This window comes from Gekko japonicus, unplaced genomic scaffold, assembly GCF_001447785.1.
Source record: "Gekko japonicus isolate JY-2015 unplaced genomic scaffold, Gekko_japonicus_V1.1 scaffold19, whole genome shotgun sequence".
NCBI lineage: Eukaryota > Metazoa > Chordata > Lepidosauria > Squamata > Gekkonidae > Gekko > Gekko japonicus.
Genome location: NW_015164664.1, coordinates 2456622 through 2472948, shown reverse-complemented (window position 1 = coordinate 2472948; position 16327 = coordinate 2456622). Strand labels below are relative to the sequence as shown.

The window sequence follows — 16327 nt, the reverse complement described above, 5'->3', positions numbered from 1 at the left end:
AGCACGGAAAGGCTGCAGGGGAATGGGGGGGTTGGGGGGGAGTGGAGAGAAAAAGCAACCCTGAATGGGACCCTGTGGCTCTCTCTCATTGAGGCTTGGCTGGAGGGGGGTCCCACCTGGTCGGAGCAAAGTCTAAACTAAAGTTAGGTGCAACCTATACCAGATGGAATCGGCCCTTGTGCAGAATCCAGACGACTGTCCTTCCCACCTGTTGCCTTCCTGTGTTTTCTTGAAACTTCTGAACCATCACTGGCTGTGCCATTGCTCTGTTGTCAGAGGAGGAGGTCCACAGGCCACTTAATACAGTGCTAGATTCTTACTAAGGCTACACACAGTTGGATATTGCCTAAGCAATCACAAATGGATCTGGCTTGTCCGAACCGGAGCTACTGGCATTAAAGTTGTGAGCCAGCGATTTGGCTGTTGCATAAATTAGTTTGCTCTGGAGTCACCCTTCCTGCGCTAAGGCACAAATGTGTGAGCCAGAGGCGAAAAAACTGTGAGTTAGCTCACACTAACTCAGCTTAGAGGGAACACTGGCAACCATAGAACAATATATATTCCCCCTTTCCTCAGAGGAGCCCGCAGTAGTGCAAACAGTTCTTCCACCCAATATTATCCTCACAGCAACCCTGTGAAGTAGGTTAGGCTGAGAGAAAAGTGAATGGCCAAAGAGGGCCCAGCAAGCTCAATGTCAATGTGAGGATTTGAACCCAAGGCCTCCAGATCCCAGCCTAACAGACAAATCACTACACTCAGTGATGTTTAGCCTCAAATTCTGCAGTGCTCTGTCACCACAGCAAGGGGAGAGCCAAAAGCTGATGTGGGGGGGGGGGAGTTCCAACTCAGGGCACTTTGCAACTACATCTTACAAGCTGTTAGATTCTCTGATATGCTAAGCCAAGAATCTGTCTCAAAGTAGCAGAGTGCACTACAGCTAAAACACAGCAGAAACGTTCTCTGTTCTGAGTGTGCTATCAAAGTTGCATAGAGCCTCTTGTAACTACATTCTAGATAGTAAAGATGAGAGACAGTAAAGATGGGAGACAGACAAAGGATCTAACTACTCTAACCACCTAGGATGGGTGTGGATGGAGAGAGCATCCTTGCACCCATGGTGCCAAGGATGGAGAGCAGCATGCTCATTCTTTGTCTGTGTGGGAGAGAGAGAAGGGAAGGAAGTGAGAAGGCAAACATAGCAGCTATGTCAGTGCCATGGTGGTCATGCACTAGTGTTCAGAGCACAGGATGACATGGTCACACCTTCTCCAATACCCTCAGTTTATTACATCCAGGAGGAACAAGACATGAAGAGCAGAGTATCTGAATATAAATCCAAAATTATTTCTTCCAGTATCTTTACTCCTACTAGAGAATATTTGCCACTGAAGTATTTAGGGGTTGCCATACCCAGAAATGAAGTGGATTTATTAATCCATCAGTTTCAGATAATGTATCTTAATGAAGCACAATGAATGTTCCATGATTTAACAGAGGTAATGCAAAATCATTTTTAACCATGCCTGTCTTTCTTTTCGGCCTTGCGTCTGCTGTCTGTAAATTTCTTTGTGGAGCAAGGGCTGGGCCATGACTTTCCTGCAAAACAGACTCCATGGTGGTATGAGCAGCAGCTCATTATTCAGTGCTATAAATAACACTTAATAGCAAGATTCCAGCCAGGGCCCACGAGTCACTTCCAGAAGCGGCAGATTCTGAAAGCTGATAAAACTGATTCACGCGCAATCCAATGCAGAGACACACCCTTCTAATTCCATGGAAATCAGTAGTGTAACTCTGCTTAGGTTTGTGCTGTGTTACTTATGTCACAGGTGCTCTCTTATATCTCTGTGAGTTGTATGGGTCATTTCATTGGAAAATGATACCAGATTATTCAAGTCTTTGGGAGAAAAGAAAATGAGACAAAGGTGTAATCTGGGATGAAATCTGGAAAGCAAAACTCTACATATCTTAGTTTTAGGGAAAATGTGTTCAAAACATGACACAGAAAGAACCTTTTCCCAAATAAGCTCAAATGGTGTTCAGGAACCAAAAACAGGCATTTACTGGAGTTTGGTGGATTTGCTCTCAAAAAAAAGTTTTGAGGTCATGACTCTTATATTGGAAAAAAAAAATCTCAGATTATAACCCACTGGACCCCAAATCCTTCTAAATTGCACGTATGTGTTCAGATCCCCTTGATTAGAATTCAGCTTATTTCACTGATTAGAGGAGGGTGCAAGTGATAAAATGAAATTGTCATCTATCCAAAAACAGGCTAGCTAAACCAAGACCTATTAAAGAAAGCAAGACAAAGCTGATACCAATATTTCAGGAAAAACAACTTCATAGAAAAACTGTATCCTTTATTATTATTCACTGAAAACTATCCATGTTTTAAACAAATAAATATATTTTTCATATGTTTCTCTATATGAAAAAAATATTTATTTCTAGACCAAAATCAATAACATAATAATTAAATACATAATTTGTGATTATTAAATTAAGACATTTAATTAATAATTAACGATATCATAATAATTAAAGACACAACCCGGAAAATCGACAGCAACTAATGAACTCTGGCTGTGAAAGCCTTTGACAACATAAAGACATCATTATTAAAACCTATGTATCACAGATATTTAGCTAGCATTTATTTGATGTTACTAATTTCCTGTTATCTCCTTCATTCACTTCTGTAGTTGCACTGTTTATTTGAAAACAAAATATGTCCACAGTTGGCCTTCAATCAATCTACATAAATCAACAAAAACAGCAGGTTTTTAACTGGAAAAAGTCCTTCTCATCTCTTTTACAGATTCTAGGATACTGAAACTGTACAAAAATAACTTAAGAATGTAAGAAAAACCCTGCTGAATCAGACCAGTAGACTCCCTAGTCCAACATTATGTTTCCCACACTAGGCAACCAGATGCTTCAGGAATCCCTACAAACTGGCCACAGAGGCCAAAACTTTACCTGCGGCTGACTCCAGGAATTGGAATTCAGGGGGTACAATATTTTGGAAGGCCAAGGTTGTGTTTAACAAAATTTTACTACCTTGCTGCTCACTTGATTCCAGATCATTAATGAACAAGTTAAAGAGCACTGATCCTAATATAGACTGTGCTGTTAAAACTCTTGATAGTGTTAAGATAGTGAAGGATAGTGAGAGAGGACTTGCCTTTACAGAAGCCATGCTGATTTTTTCTCAGTAGGGCTTGTTCTTCTATATGGTTAATGATTCTATTGTTCATAATGGTTTTCACCAACATACCCAGAACTGATTAGTTTTACTGGCTTGTAATTTTCTGGAGCCCTTTTTAAAAATCATCATTACATTTGTTTCATGTGAAAGGGAGGGATATTTTTGTTAAGAGAGCAACTAGTTTACATCTGAATTCCTTAAGAAGCCTCGACTGTATGCACCTATACCTGATGACTTGTTAGACTTTTATTTGTCCATTAGCCATAAAGTCTTTCACCACCTCTATTTTGACTCAGTTCTTTCAACACTCTTCTTGAAAATAGCTACTCCAGTGAGTACAACTGCCCCACATTTCCATGAGTTTCTTTGCAAACTCCCCATCTTCCTTCACTGCCTCTCTGGCCAATTTCCCGCTTCTGATTCATTTAAATAAATTTTTATTGTTTATTTAAATGTTATTAGTAATATGCTCCTCATAGTCTCCTTTTGCCTGCCTGGCATCCATTTAGCCAGAACCTGTGCTCTTTCTTGTTCCCTTTGTTTGGGCAAAACTTTTAGTATTAAAGGAAGCCTTCTTGTCTTCTTTGGCTTTGCTCATTAACCACACTGGCATCCTCTTAGACTTGCTGGTATGCTTCTTAATCTGTGATGTGCACTCTGTCTGAGCTTCCTTTATTGCAGATTTAGGTCCTTAGCAAGCATCCTGACATTCTGTTCTGAGTGTGTGCACTCACTCAGGGACATTCACATAAATGATGAACTAAATAACACTGTGATCACTGTCCCCAATAGATGCAACAGAACCTACATCTCACACTACGAAGCACTTTCAAAAGGAACAGATTGGCAGCTGAGTCTTGTCATTTCTCAGTTGACCACATGATGCCAGTAGAGCTACAGTTATGTTTTAGAAAAGCTTGACTATTAAGACAATAGAAGAAAACCTGGGACACCAACATTTCCCCCTCCTCCTTGCTAATAGCTCTAGACCTGTCTGGTTTCCTTGGGTCACTTATACCACCCAAACTCACCTTTTTTTTTGTCCATGTCTGCACAAGCATAGACAACCCAGGGAATGACTGTTTTTTTGGGAGTGGAACTTCACCTACATTAAAAAGGTAAAGGTTCCCTTGCTCGAAAGCCAGTCGAGTCCGACTCTAGGGTTGCGGTACTCATCTCCGTTTCAAAGCCGAAGAGCCAGTGCTGTCCGAAGACGTTTCCATGGTCATGTGGCCGGCATGACTAAACACCAAGGTGCACGGAACGCTGTTACCTTCCCACCGAAGTGGTACCTATTTATCTACTTGCAATTTCTTGCTTTCGAACTGCTAGGTTGGCAGGATCACCTACATTAGTTTTGTTTTAAAAAGTCTTTTTTTTCCTGCAAGCCTGAGAGTTTGTCTGAATTTGTAAAACCTACAGAATGTCCTGGCTGCTAGGATTATATGGATTTGTTTATGCGTGTGAGGACCAGTCCTCAGATTAATCTTATCTGAAGCCATGCAAAACAATCTTGGAGACAGGCCATTTTCCATATGCCACCAGAGAAAAAGGCCTGCATGATAGTGCCGTGTTTAAGGAACTCCATCCCTATAACAATTCATCTAGCATTTAGTCTGTATAGTATCTTTTATTTGGATTGTAACTTAAACAAACAAACTGGCCTCTTTCTCAGAAACCATGGATAGCCAAAAAGACTAATAAGTGGGTTCTAGATCAAATCAAGCCCAAATTCTCCCTAGAAGCTAAAATGATTCAACTGAGGTGATCGTACTTTTGGTCACATTATGAGAAGGCAAGACTCGGTGGAAAAGACAATAAGGCTAGGAAAAGTTGAAGGCAGCAGGAAAAGAGGAAGACCCAACACAAAATGGATTGATTCAATAAAGAAGCCACGGCCCTCAGTTTGTGAGACCTGAGGAAGGCTATTATCAGCAGGACATTCTGAAGGTCATTAATTCATAGGATTACCACCATAACTTGGAAACACATTGACGGCACTTAACACACGCACACACTTTTTCTAATGATTGGGCTCTGCCTCCCTTCTTTCAGTTGTTTGCAGCCTTTCATGATGTTTTCATGGTCTTTATGGATGGTGAAGTTTGCTCTGACTCCCAAAATTGCATATGCTGGAAGAAGTTTTTGTTAGTCTGTAAAGTGTCTCCTGCTGTATTCGCCCTCCACAACAGATGTACTGCTGTAATTGGAAGTGTATGGCACTAGCGTATTACATACAGCAGTGCTTTGAAGGTACAGAGGAAGTTATACTCTTTTTCTCTGGGCTGGCTCTCTGCAAGACTGAGTCCTGTGTGTGTAGTTCTCTGACGTGTTTTATTAAACCCAAGCATCATTTCAAATAATTTTATACAAATGCAGCTTTGAGGGCAGTAGAGGGTTAGTTAAAGGTAGTGGGAGGGGAGAGAAGAAAATTGAGAGAGGAAGGGAAATTGGCTTGCTCAGGCTCCAGAGAGATTATAGTATAGTTCTTTCTATTGTAGCCTGTCTGCACAGCAGCATTACTCCACCCCAGTGAAATAAGAGACGAGATAACCTTTTAGCAATGTGTCAAAATAGGATACAGTGGACAGAAGTCAAAGCATAATTCTCCCAGCAGAGGGAAATAATCAGTTGCCCCCCCCCCCAGAAGTCTGTGTTAGCTTAGGGCTGGTGTTATTTAGTTTTTTCATATCTTATCTGAGCAGCAAAGTGTCCAGTGGCCAAGTTCTCAAATTGCTGAGATGGTGAAAACTGAAGAAGACTGTAAGGAGCTCCAAGAGGAGTGTTACAGTGCAGCAAATGAAGCTCAGTGGGTATGTATGCAGTGACCAATTCCACACTGACATTTTTTGTCACTCGTTTGTCCCTATTTTTTTTCCCATGGGGGGGGGGACCCAAAGCAATAGGGAAAAAACGAGTGACAAAAACGTCAGTGCAGAGTGACCTGTTTTGAAAAATCCCTAGTTCCCATCTATACTGGTAGGATCTGGTGGGTGCAGAAATAGATAGTTAGATACTAGCATAAGTGGCTTCTAAAAAGCTTTAGAGAACACCATAGGGGGAGGATTTGTGTATCTCGGTGGCCTAATGGAACTTCCCTGTTGCTTCTGAATGCCAGTTGTTGAGGCGAAGGGGTGAGAGAGGCCACAACAACAAAGATAGGCTTTAGTTTGTAGCCTTTCCAGGGCATCTTTTTGGCTGTAATGGACAGCAGGACGCTGGACTTTGACCAACCTTGGCCTGATTCCGCCGGGCTCTTCTTGGGTTCTCACGACATGTTGTTGCGTGCAAGGTGTACCCGCTTGAAGACTCCCCCCAACGGCTGCTCCCGCTGCGCGTGCAATGCGCACGCGGTTCTTCGCGTGCCGGCGCTCCCTGACCAACACCCCCGCTTTTCTTTCAGTCTTTCGTTCTTGCCTGCTGCACCCGCCAGTCGCTTTTTTTTGGGTCCACTGCACTACAACTCCCAGAAGCACTTGCGGGTTCGCCTCCGCCGCGCGATGCATTCTGGAAATTGAGGTCCGGCGCAACGTTAACAACAGCCGCTGAAAGCTATTATGAAGAGGTGAGCCAAGCAGGGAGTCGCCTGCAGTTAGGGGTTGCTGTGTCTAAACGGGCAGTTTAATTTGCTGCATCAAGAATAGCGGTGGCTTCAAAGAGGGCTGCCTGGAGGAACCTCTGCTAGCCCCAGCCTCCTCCCGCAACCCTCGGAGGCTTTGCAGCTCGAGAGCCGCTGTTGATCCGACCCTACAGGTGTTTGACAGCCTCGCCTGCACCATCTCTTGTCAGAAGAGGTCGTGTACGTGTGTGCAACTCTGCATGGGCCTCTTCTTAACCTCGGCGCATGCCGTGAGTGCAGAGAGTGTGCCGTTGTACCTTATTGTTCGCATTGAGCAGCACTGCCGACAAGGCAATATGCGTGAAAAGCATCTCCTGGCACCAGTTAAGCAGGGTATTTTAACCCTGTTAGAATTTGGATAACACCTTGAAATATACCCCCGCCTGCCATAGGGACTTATAGCTGGATCAGAACCAAAGAGCTTGTAGCCTTCTGGATGCTCATAAAGGCAATTTGTGGAGAAGCTGTCAGGGGCCTAGTGCCTGCTGCCTGACCTGAGCCTCTCTTTGCTTGCATCTTGCAGAGTCAACAGCAGCAGCCTCAGTGGGGAGGATCTCCTCTTGGAAGATTTGGAGACGGAAGGAGAGAGGCAGCTCAAGAGCCTTCTACATCATCAGCTCAATACGTCTGCTTCTATCGAAGAGTGAGGACTGACCCTTTAAGCAAAGCAGTGCAGCAGGATGGGAGCAGGGTGGTGGTTGGTGGTGTTGCTAAAGGCAGGGCACCGTGTAGTAAGAATACGTGTGTGCTTTGAATCTTCTGAAGCTTATGTGCACCCCAGTGATTATGATGACAGCTGTGTACCCAAGTGCTTGTCTGAGCACTAATTTCTGACCTTGCAGAAGGTCCCTCTGCTAATGCTCTTTTGCATTGCAGGTGTGTGTCCAAGCGCCGGCGTTTTGCACCTGCAGCTGTGTACAAGCCCTTTGGTGAAGAAGCCGCAGGGACTCATAGCTTACCCCAGTTCCAGGCTCTGCAGGAGAGCAACAAGGAGATTGCCTCTCTTAGGGAGCTTGGCCTCTCAGAGTCGGAGATCCACCTCTGGAAGAACCATGCATCGGCAGGCAAGGTAGTGCAGAGGAAATCTCACACTCGGCATGGGGTTTCAGGCTAACTGTTTTTGTGGTTACTGGATTATCCCGTGCAGAATAGCTTATTTGCATACGTTAGTTTAATATTGGCCCTGGCCAGACGTGCTGGAAAATGTGTGTGTGTGTGGGAAGCGCTTGGCCTCTCAGAGTCGGAGATCCACCTCTGGAAGAACCATGCATCGGCAGGCAAGGTAGTGCAGAGGAAATCTCACACTCGGCATGGGGTTTCAGGCTAACTGTTTTTGTGGTTACTGGATTATCCCGTGCAGAATAGCTTATTTGCATACGTTAGTTTAATATTGGCCCTGGCCAGACGTGCTGGAAAACGCGCAGCTTCAGCGGCTTGCCACGGGAGTGCTACGCTTCCCAGATGTTCCCGTGTGATCGCGCCCGGATACTCCACAGGACTCCCGTGCCTTCAGCGGGGCAAATGCTCCGTGTGACCAGGGCCATTGTAGGCCTATTTAAGAGTTGACACTATTGCAAAGCTGGGGAGAGGAGACACAGGGCACGTGGTGGTTGGATATGTAGGTTTGTGAAGGGAGATACTTCTTCCAAGGATGGCCTCAGATCTTTGGCAGATGTTTCTGTTTCCCTTTGGCTTCCATGCACCACTTGTAGGTCTTCTGGGCATCTGGGTGGGACATGGGATACTGGACTAGATAGATCTTTGGTTTGATGTAGCACAGATGTTGCCATAATAAGGAGGCCTGGACCTGGAGGTTCTTAGGATACATGCATACGTATCAGATAGTTAAATGCACAGCTCATGTAGAATCAGATCTGAGCATCCTTAAAATGACCAAGCGAAAGACCATGTTGGGAAAGAAGACTGACATCCAGCCTTTTAGGGTTTCATTAGCTTTTGTAAAGGAGATGCTCAAACCCTGATATGATCTTTATAGTACTCAGTCAAAACAAATTAGTTGCAGGGCCTGGTCGATTCTAGTGGTGTGGACATTCTGCTTGTTCAGCAAAACCGTTCTGGTACAAGGTGGTGGCTGATCTCAGCCTGGGCAAACTTCCAGTAGTTTCATACTGTCTTGTGTCCAGTTACACATGTGTGATCCAGTTAACTTCATGTAGAAGAAGGATTCCAAATATAAATCAGGATTTCCGTTTCAAACCCGGAAGTGTTATTGCTGTGAGGGATGAAGTTGATTGAATGACTCTTTGGGGTGTGTGTGTGTGTTAATTTGTGAAACTCATGTGGCAAAGTAGGGAGGCTTTTAGTTTCAGGTAGCATAACCAGTTTGCTGGATAATTCAGAGTGATCAAACCATATTTTACAATTCAGGAAAAGAAAGGAGGATGTAAGAGTTGGGTAATAAATTTATTATCATTTTCAGACAGATGCAGTCTGTTGCTGTTATTGTCTTACCAGAGTTCTGGACTTGGGGCAGCCCCTGAAGCGATGTGGGACAGGATACAGGCTATCCAGGAGAAGATTGCAGAGTGCCAGCGCATTCTCTCCTTGCCACAGAGATTTGCAGGCAGCAAAGAGCTGAGCAGGCGTGAGATGGAAATAGAGAACGCTCTCTTCCAGGGCACTGACCGCCACTCATTCCTGAGGATGCTCTATCACCAAGGTACATTGTCCCCCGCTGCCCCTGTGCTGTCACGTCCCTGGGACAACACTTGGGAAAGCTCGAAGACAAACTGTTTTTGCTGTAGCCAAAGGCCATTGCAAGAAGAATAAAAGTTATTAATAAAATACAAAGATCTAATAATGAATTCGTGTTCTTAGGTTTCATAAGCAGGCTTCAGATAAAAGAATCAATAAGTATAATCCCCAATCCATACAGTAATATAAAAGTGAGATTTTTTTTCTTTAAAAGAATTTAAAATAATTACAGATAACTACTGCATCTGCAAACAATTGGCATAGATTTCCTTTGCTGTAATTGTAAAGAATACAGTTCATATTCATTTGACAGCAAATAGCCCATTACAAACAGCAGATTCACAAGGACTTGCAGGAGGCAACACATTTCCCCCTCCCTCTGTTTCATCTTTCCTTTCCCTGGCAGCCCCTATAGCCTCTCCCCTTTTTCAGGTTTTCCTCCTTCCCTCCATTGGCAGTCGCTCCCCAGCCTCTAGCCAAATTGTTGGAGCCAGCTGAGCAGGACTCAGTTGCATGGTGGTGATTGGGAACCTGCAGAGACTTGTGGGAGATACCTCACTTTCCCCTGTATCCCCTCCCCATACTATTTCCTCTTTTTCCCTCCTCCTGGATGCCCCCATATCCTAATCTTTCCTGCTTCCCTCTCTCCTTTCCACTCACCCACCAGTCTACCTTTCATTTGCTGCTCCATTTTCAGCTATATTTATTATTTATTTACTTCATTTATATCCTGCCTTTCTTCACAATGAGAACCCAAAGCAGCTTACATTGTTCTGCTGTCCTCTATTTTATCCTCACACAACCCTGAGGCTGAGGATGTGTGACTGGCACAAGTCACCCAGTGAGCTTCCACAGCAGAGTGGGGATTTGAACCTGGGTCTCTCGGATCCTAATCTGTAACTCTAATCACGGCATGACACCACACTGGTTTTTATGGGGGCATCTTCTGTCAAACAGTAGGAAGCAGCCAGGCCTGGGTGAGTCATGCAGATTGCATGGTAGCAAGTCACCCAGTGATAGGTGCTGGGTCTGGCCCCAATGAGAGCTCCTTCAAAGGCCAAAAGAGCCCTGAAAAAGGCTCTGGCCTCTACCCCTGCCTTTTCATGACAGAAACCAAGGCCTGAAGGCTGGCAACAGCCACTGTTGACATTAGTTTCTTAAAGCTACAGGTGCTGCTTTTATCAATTGGTTTTTTAAAAATCCTCCAATGTAGTTTCTCCTATTTCAGATTTGTCTGCAAATCTGGGGCTTTTCTCAGGTTTGTAGAAAGATCTGTCTTGTCTGTTCATGGCCAAGGCTCCAGATCTAAGTATCCACAGATAGAACACTGAGAATTAGAAGAAGAAGAGGGAGATTGGATTTATATCCCGCCCTTCACTACCCAAAGGTGTCTCAGAGCGGTTTACAAACTCCTTTCCCTTCCCCTCCCCACAACAGACACCCTGTGAGGTAGGTGGGGCTGAGAGAGCTCTGACAGAAACTGCTCTTTTTCAAGAACAGCTCTTATCAGAACTACGGTTTGCTCAAGGTCATCCAGCCAGGTGCAAGTGGAGGAGTGGGGAATCAAACCTGGTTCTCCCAGATTAGAGTCCACGCACTTAACCACTACACCAAACTGGCTCTTAGGTACACTGATGATATTCTGAAGTGCAATCCTAAACAGAGTTACATCATTCTAAATCTATTAAAGCCAATGGGCTTAGATGAACATAACTCTGTTTAGAACTGCACTGGGAAGAACCCATAAGACACCATGTTGGGGAATCATACCATAAAATAATAAAATCTTTGACACAGCCATTTGATAGATGCACAGTCTATCACCGGTAGTTCTGTGCCAATACTTGCCCACTTGGGAGGACAACTTGAGTTTTTTACCCCTTCTGGAAATTATTTAGTGGAAGGGCATCCCCTGACAATTACTTCTATGGTGCTTTTTGGTTATCTTTATGTCTCAGATGAAGTCAAGCAGAAAGCCACACACGAGAAGGACCCAATGGCTCACCTGGACACTGTTTATCAAGAAATACTCAGCCAAGGGCAGCCTGAATCGGTCCAGCCTTCCACAAGTGAACTGAGCCCCTCTTGCTCCGGGACCCCTAGCCCTTCTCCATTGGGGCAGGACTTGACCCCACAGTCTGTTTCAGGCCCTGTGAAGGTGACAGAGGTGGTGGAGTTTGTCCCAGAAGAGGAGATCCTAAAGAATCGTCTCTCAGAGGAAGAAATCCGCAAGATCCCCAGGTTTTCCTCCTATAACCCTGGCGAGCCGAACAAGGTGACTCCCTTCTTTTCCCTTGGCTGGGCTGTAGTACAGTTGTGTGAGTGCTTCCAGTGCTCAAGAATATCCCTCTGATAGCTCTTATTTCTTCCTGTTCCCATGTGGTGTTTCCTCTTGACACTGATAACCAATATGGAGAAGATCTAGTTTAATGTGTATTGACTGTGGATCCAGGGGATTGACAGACTTACGCCCTGACTGTTCGTTGATGTAGCGGGGCAGGATGTTGATGATGGTTCAGTCTGTCTGAAGCCTGGGCAAATATTTAATGATGAGCTTATGGGCACAACAAGAGTGTGGTATTTCGTTTTTTTCCATTGTCTTTGTGCGAGAAAATTTCCCTTAAATCTCATCTTGTAATTGGCAGGGATGAAATCTGCCTTATACTGGGACAGATCACTTACCCACCTATCTCAGCAGCCTTTGTGTGTGTGTAAAGTACTGTCAAGTTGCAGCTGATTTATGGCAACCCTGTAAGGTTTTTCAAGGCAAGAGATGTTTAGAGGTGGTTTCCCATTGCCTTCCTCTGCATAGTGTCTCTGGAATTCCTTGAGAATCTCCAATCTAAATACTAGCCAGGGGCAACCCTGCTTAGCTGCCAAGATCTGACAAGATCAGGCTAGCCTGGGCCGTCTAGGTCAGGGCGCAGCCTGTCTACTCAGCCCCAAAATAGCTGTCCATGACTCAGGCAGAGAAGTCTTTTCCCCTACCTTGCTATTTCTGCTGTACCTCAGAGCTCTGGACCCTCTTCTGTCCAGTTATCTTGCTTCCCAGTAACTGAGCCAAGGTATTGCAACTCTTCATCTCAGGTAATCATACACCATTCTTTGGATTCAGGTGAGTAGCCGTGTTGGTCTGAAGCAGCAGAACAAAGTTTGAGTCCAATGGCACTTTTAAGATCAAAAAAGTTTTATTCTAGGTATAAACGCACAGAAACTTATAAACCTAGAATAAAACTTTGTTGGTTTTCAAGGTGCCATTGGACTCAAACTTAGTTCTTTGAAATGTTTTCTTTTGGTACTTGTGAGCCTGTTTCCAGTGTGGGTTATGCAACCATGTGATTGTGGGTTGTGTGCTGTTGAAGGCCACTGATGATAGTCTGTGTCCTTGGATGTGGCCTAGGTATTGTATCTGAAGAACTTCAGCCCTCGTGTGACGGTGAAGCACCTGATGTCATTGTTTGCAAGGTTTCAGGAAAAGGATGGCCCAGAGATTAACTTCCGAATGCTGAGTGGGCGCATGAGAGGACAGGCCTTTCTCACATTTTCTAGTGAGTACCCAACCTGCAGGATCCTCCAGCATCATTTTGCAAAATACACTTACCTGTTGGCAAAACCCAGGAGGTTCCCCAGAACCTTGTTGTGCTGAGTGGGCTGGGAAGACCCCCAACTCATCTCTGCCCTTTTTGCCCTGAACTGTGAATGTCACCTCTGGTGGAATCCAAGTGCTGAGTTTGTCTTCCTCTCCGGTTTCAGGTGTCTCGACGGCTCAGGCTGCACTGAAACTGGTGAATGGGTTCAACCTGCTGGGGAAGCCACTTGTGATTGAGTTCGGGAGAAACAAAGTTGGCCAGCTTCATCCTGACGCAGAGTCTGCCCCGAGTTCTGGGAGCTCCGGCTCACTGCAGAGGGCAAGCAGCTCATAGGTGTCGTGCTGATTTACCAGGTCATGCTTCCTGAATCTTGAGCTGGGAGCAAAATGAACAATTAGTGTTGGATCCAGACAGAGACCACACTTTGGGGAGAGAACAGGAAGGAACCTTTTCCCTCCATGTGTAAAAAAGAGGAGGGAGGGAAGGTGAGAGAGACTGACTCTGGTGTGGGGCTGAGTGAGAAAAGCAGCTATTTTATGGTGTTTTAGTAGACCTTCTGTTTGCAAGAAGGAAGACTCTCATCTTAGAAACTGGGACGCAGACTCTTTTCCTTTGCAGCCAAAGCCTTGGAGGCAGCCTTCCACGAACCCATAAGTCCTTTTGGCCTCTGCTGTCAGGCCTTAGTAGGCGCTTCTGGCAGAGGCTTCTGCCAGCGATTGGAGCATGTGCTTGCGGGAATAAGCACAGTTACTCATCCTTGGCTGCTATTCTGTTTGCTTTTTGTCGGGGGGAAAAATAATGGAAGGTTTTTCATCTCAGTGTGTTGAGCAGTATTTTTTTTTAGACCACATTTCTTTCCTTTACAAAGCGAACACGACCATCTCTCTGCAGCCCCAGGAAATCTTCTAACACACTTTGTACAGTGAGGTGTCCATGCCCCTACATGGAGGGATGGGGCAGGGATCTTCAGTCACTTTCTCTCTACAGGAAAGGAACCGTTGCTGTGCTAGACTCTTTGACGACCCCTCGTGCACGGCAGACTGCCTTCCCGTTTTTAGAGATGGTTTTCATTTTGCCTCTTGTATGACCTTTGCTAATAGTCGTGTCAAGTGTTCTTCATTTAAGTGGAATGCAACCAAAATGCGACAGCCACACTTCCTTCCGTGACAGCCCCACATGTTCATTGAACACACAGGGAGGGAGGGGGGGAGCAAACGCATGAGACCAGCTGTCTGTCTGGAGGGGCGACCAACCCAGGGGTAGGAAGTGGCTGCGTGAAATCTCCCTCTCTGTGATGAGGGCCATCCTGGAAGGAGTGTCGCTGACCAAGGGGAGGGGCCATAGTCACAGCCACTTCCTCCGCATGGCTGTACCCAGTGCAAGACCAGTGCAGAGGCCAGGGCCAACACACTCAGTCCCACTCTTCTTCCCCGCACGTCCAGTAAACACACAGGGCTGTGCATGTACTGGGCTCATCTCAGTGCACAAGAAAATGTTCAGACCTGGGAGCAGCTTTGGCACACGTTCCCGATTGTTGCAGTAAAGTCACAAATGTTAACTTGCTCTGTTGACTCTTTATGGTGCAATCATTTCGGCTGATTAACTTTCTCCCACCTGGACCATTAAAACAATTTGAGAGGAGGAGGAGGTTGGCAGGTACATGTGCCTACTTGCTGATAGGCACATGAAAATTACCCAGGGAAATGTCATTCTCCTAGTGTTCTGGTTCACTCTGTGCTGAAGAATAGGTTTTTTTTTTTAATGAGAGTTCTTCTAAAGGTCTTAGTGCTTGACTCGTTCCTAAGCTGTTGTGAGCAGCCCTTTAAGTCATTGTGGAATTTCCCTAAGCAACAATTTGGGATTGCTGGAATTCACTGAGATTATTATCCTAAACAGGGCTGGCCTCCACCCCTGGCTAACCTGTGCTTATCCCTTAAGGGGAGCAGACCTGTTGCTAATGGAAGATGGAGCTTAGTGTATGAGAGGACTTCGCACCACAGGAGGGACTGTCTGGGAAGCCCTGGGAGCACATCCTGCTGAGAGAGGGACCAAGGCTTAAAGCCAGAAGAGGAGGAGGAAGAAGAGATTGGATTTATACCTCGCCCTTCAGTACCCGAAGGAGTCTCAGAGTGGTTTACAATCTCCATTCCCTTTCCCTCTCCACAACAGACACCCTGTGAGGTAGGAGGGGCTGAGAGAGCTCTGAAAGAAAGTGCTCATGAGAGAACAGCTCTTACCAGAACTATGGCTTGCCCAAGGTCATCCAGCCAGGTGCAAGTGGAGGAGTGGGGAATCAAACTCAGTTCTCCCAGATTAGAGTCTGCGTACTTAACCACTACACCAAACTGGCTCTCCTTCAGTGCTACCGTTTGGACATTTTGCTAGTCTGAGGCGATGACATCATTTGGAAGATCAGGTGTTTATTTTTTTACAAAATTTATACCCTGCCTTTCTGCCCTCATCAGGACCACCAAGGAGGCGAACAAATCAAAAGTAGATGTAATAAAATCGCTTCTTCAAAACCATTAAAACCAACACAAAGCACACCATGAAAACAATTAAAACTAGAGCTAAAATGCACACACATGAGAACAACAATTAAAACGTTGGGCAGGCAGGGGGGATCACTGAAGGAACCCTAAATGAAACTCTTCACCCACTGATGGAAGACAGAAACAGAAGGGGGTGGGCAAGTCTCTCTGGGGAGAGAGTTCCAGAGTTTTGGAGCCATGCTCGAGAAGGCCCTCTCCTGGGTTGCGACCTGCCTAATCTCAGGAGGGCGGGGACACTCAAAGCAGGATCTCTGAGGACGACTCAAGGTGTTTTCTGATGAGGAGGACACCTAGATTCCCTTGAGGAGCTGGGTGAGCAGCAGACCCCAATGAAGAATGGCCTGATGGGATTGCTGTTCTAGCATCTCTCCCCCCCCCCCCCACAAGACAAGCATGGTCTGGGTTAGGAGGAACAGGCCTCTCTTGCTGTGCTTTAGACCAGGACCCCTGCCTTAAACAGAAGTTTTCAGGAACGTTGGCAGGCAGTGAGGAGAGATTAGTAGCAAATCTGATTAAAGCAGGACATGGTAGATGTTTCCTCCACTTTACTTTTTTAATTCCGACAATTACGCTTTCTTCTGAGCCTTGGAGTGGGAACAGGAAGAGCTCTGATTAAGGGACTGCAGGGTTGTCTGGATGA

The 16327-nt window shown here is 45.5% G+C and overlaps 1 protein-coding gene across 1 annotated transcript; it reads left to right on the top strand.

Annotated features, from left to right (window-relative positions):
* The first annotated feature begins 6637 nt into the window (after nt 1-6637).
* Nucleotides 6638-14354, top strand: RBM41 (RNA binding motif protein 41). Its single transcript, XM_015408962.1, has 7 exons — nt 6638-6776; nt 7354-7473; nt 7707-7899; nt 9306-9510; nt 11504-11820; nt 12946-13093; nt 13299-14354. The coding sequence occupies exons 1-7, from the start codon at nt 6769-6771 to the stop codon at nt 13466-13468; spliced, it is 1161 nt and encodes a 386-aa protein (XP_015264448.1). The 5' UTR covers nt 6638-6768; the 3' UTR covers nt 13469-14354.
* The last annotated feature ends 1973 nt before the right edge of the window (nt 14355-16327 follow it).

Bases quoted from the DNA above. Each gene is read 5' to 3' on its own strand.
- RBM41 (XM_015408962.1), top strand. The intron at 9,511-11,503 runs GTACATTGTCCC...TTTATGTCTCAG, and splicing joins GAGGATGCTCTATCACCAAG to ATGAAGTCAAGCAGAAAGCC. The intron at 13,094-13,298 runs GTGAGTACCCAA...CTCCGGTTTCAG, and splicing joins GGCCTTTCTCACATTTTCTA to GTGTCTCGACGGCTCAGGCT.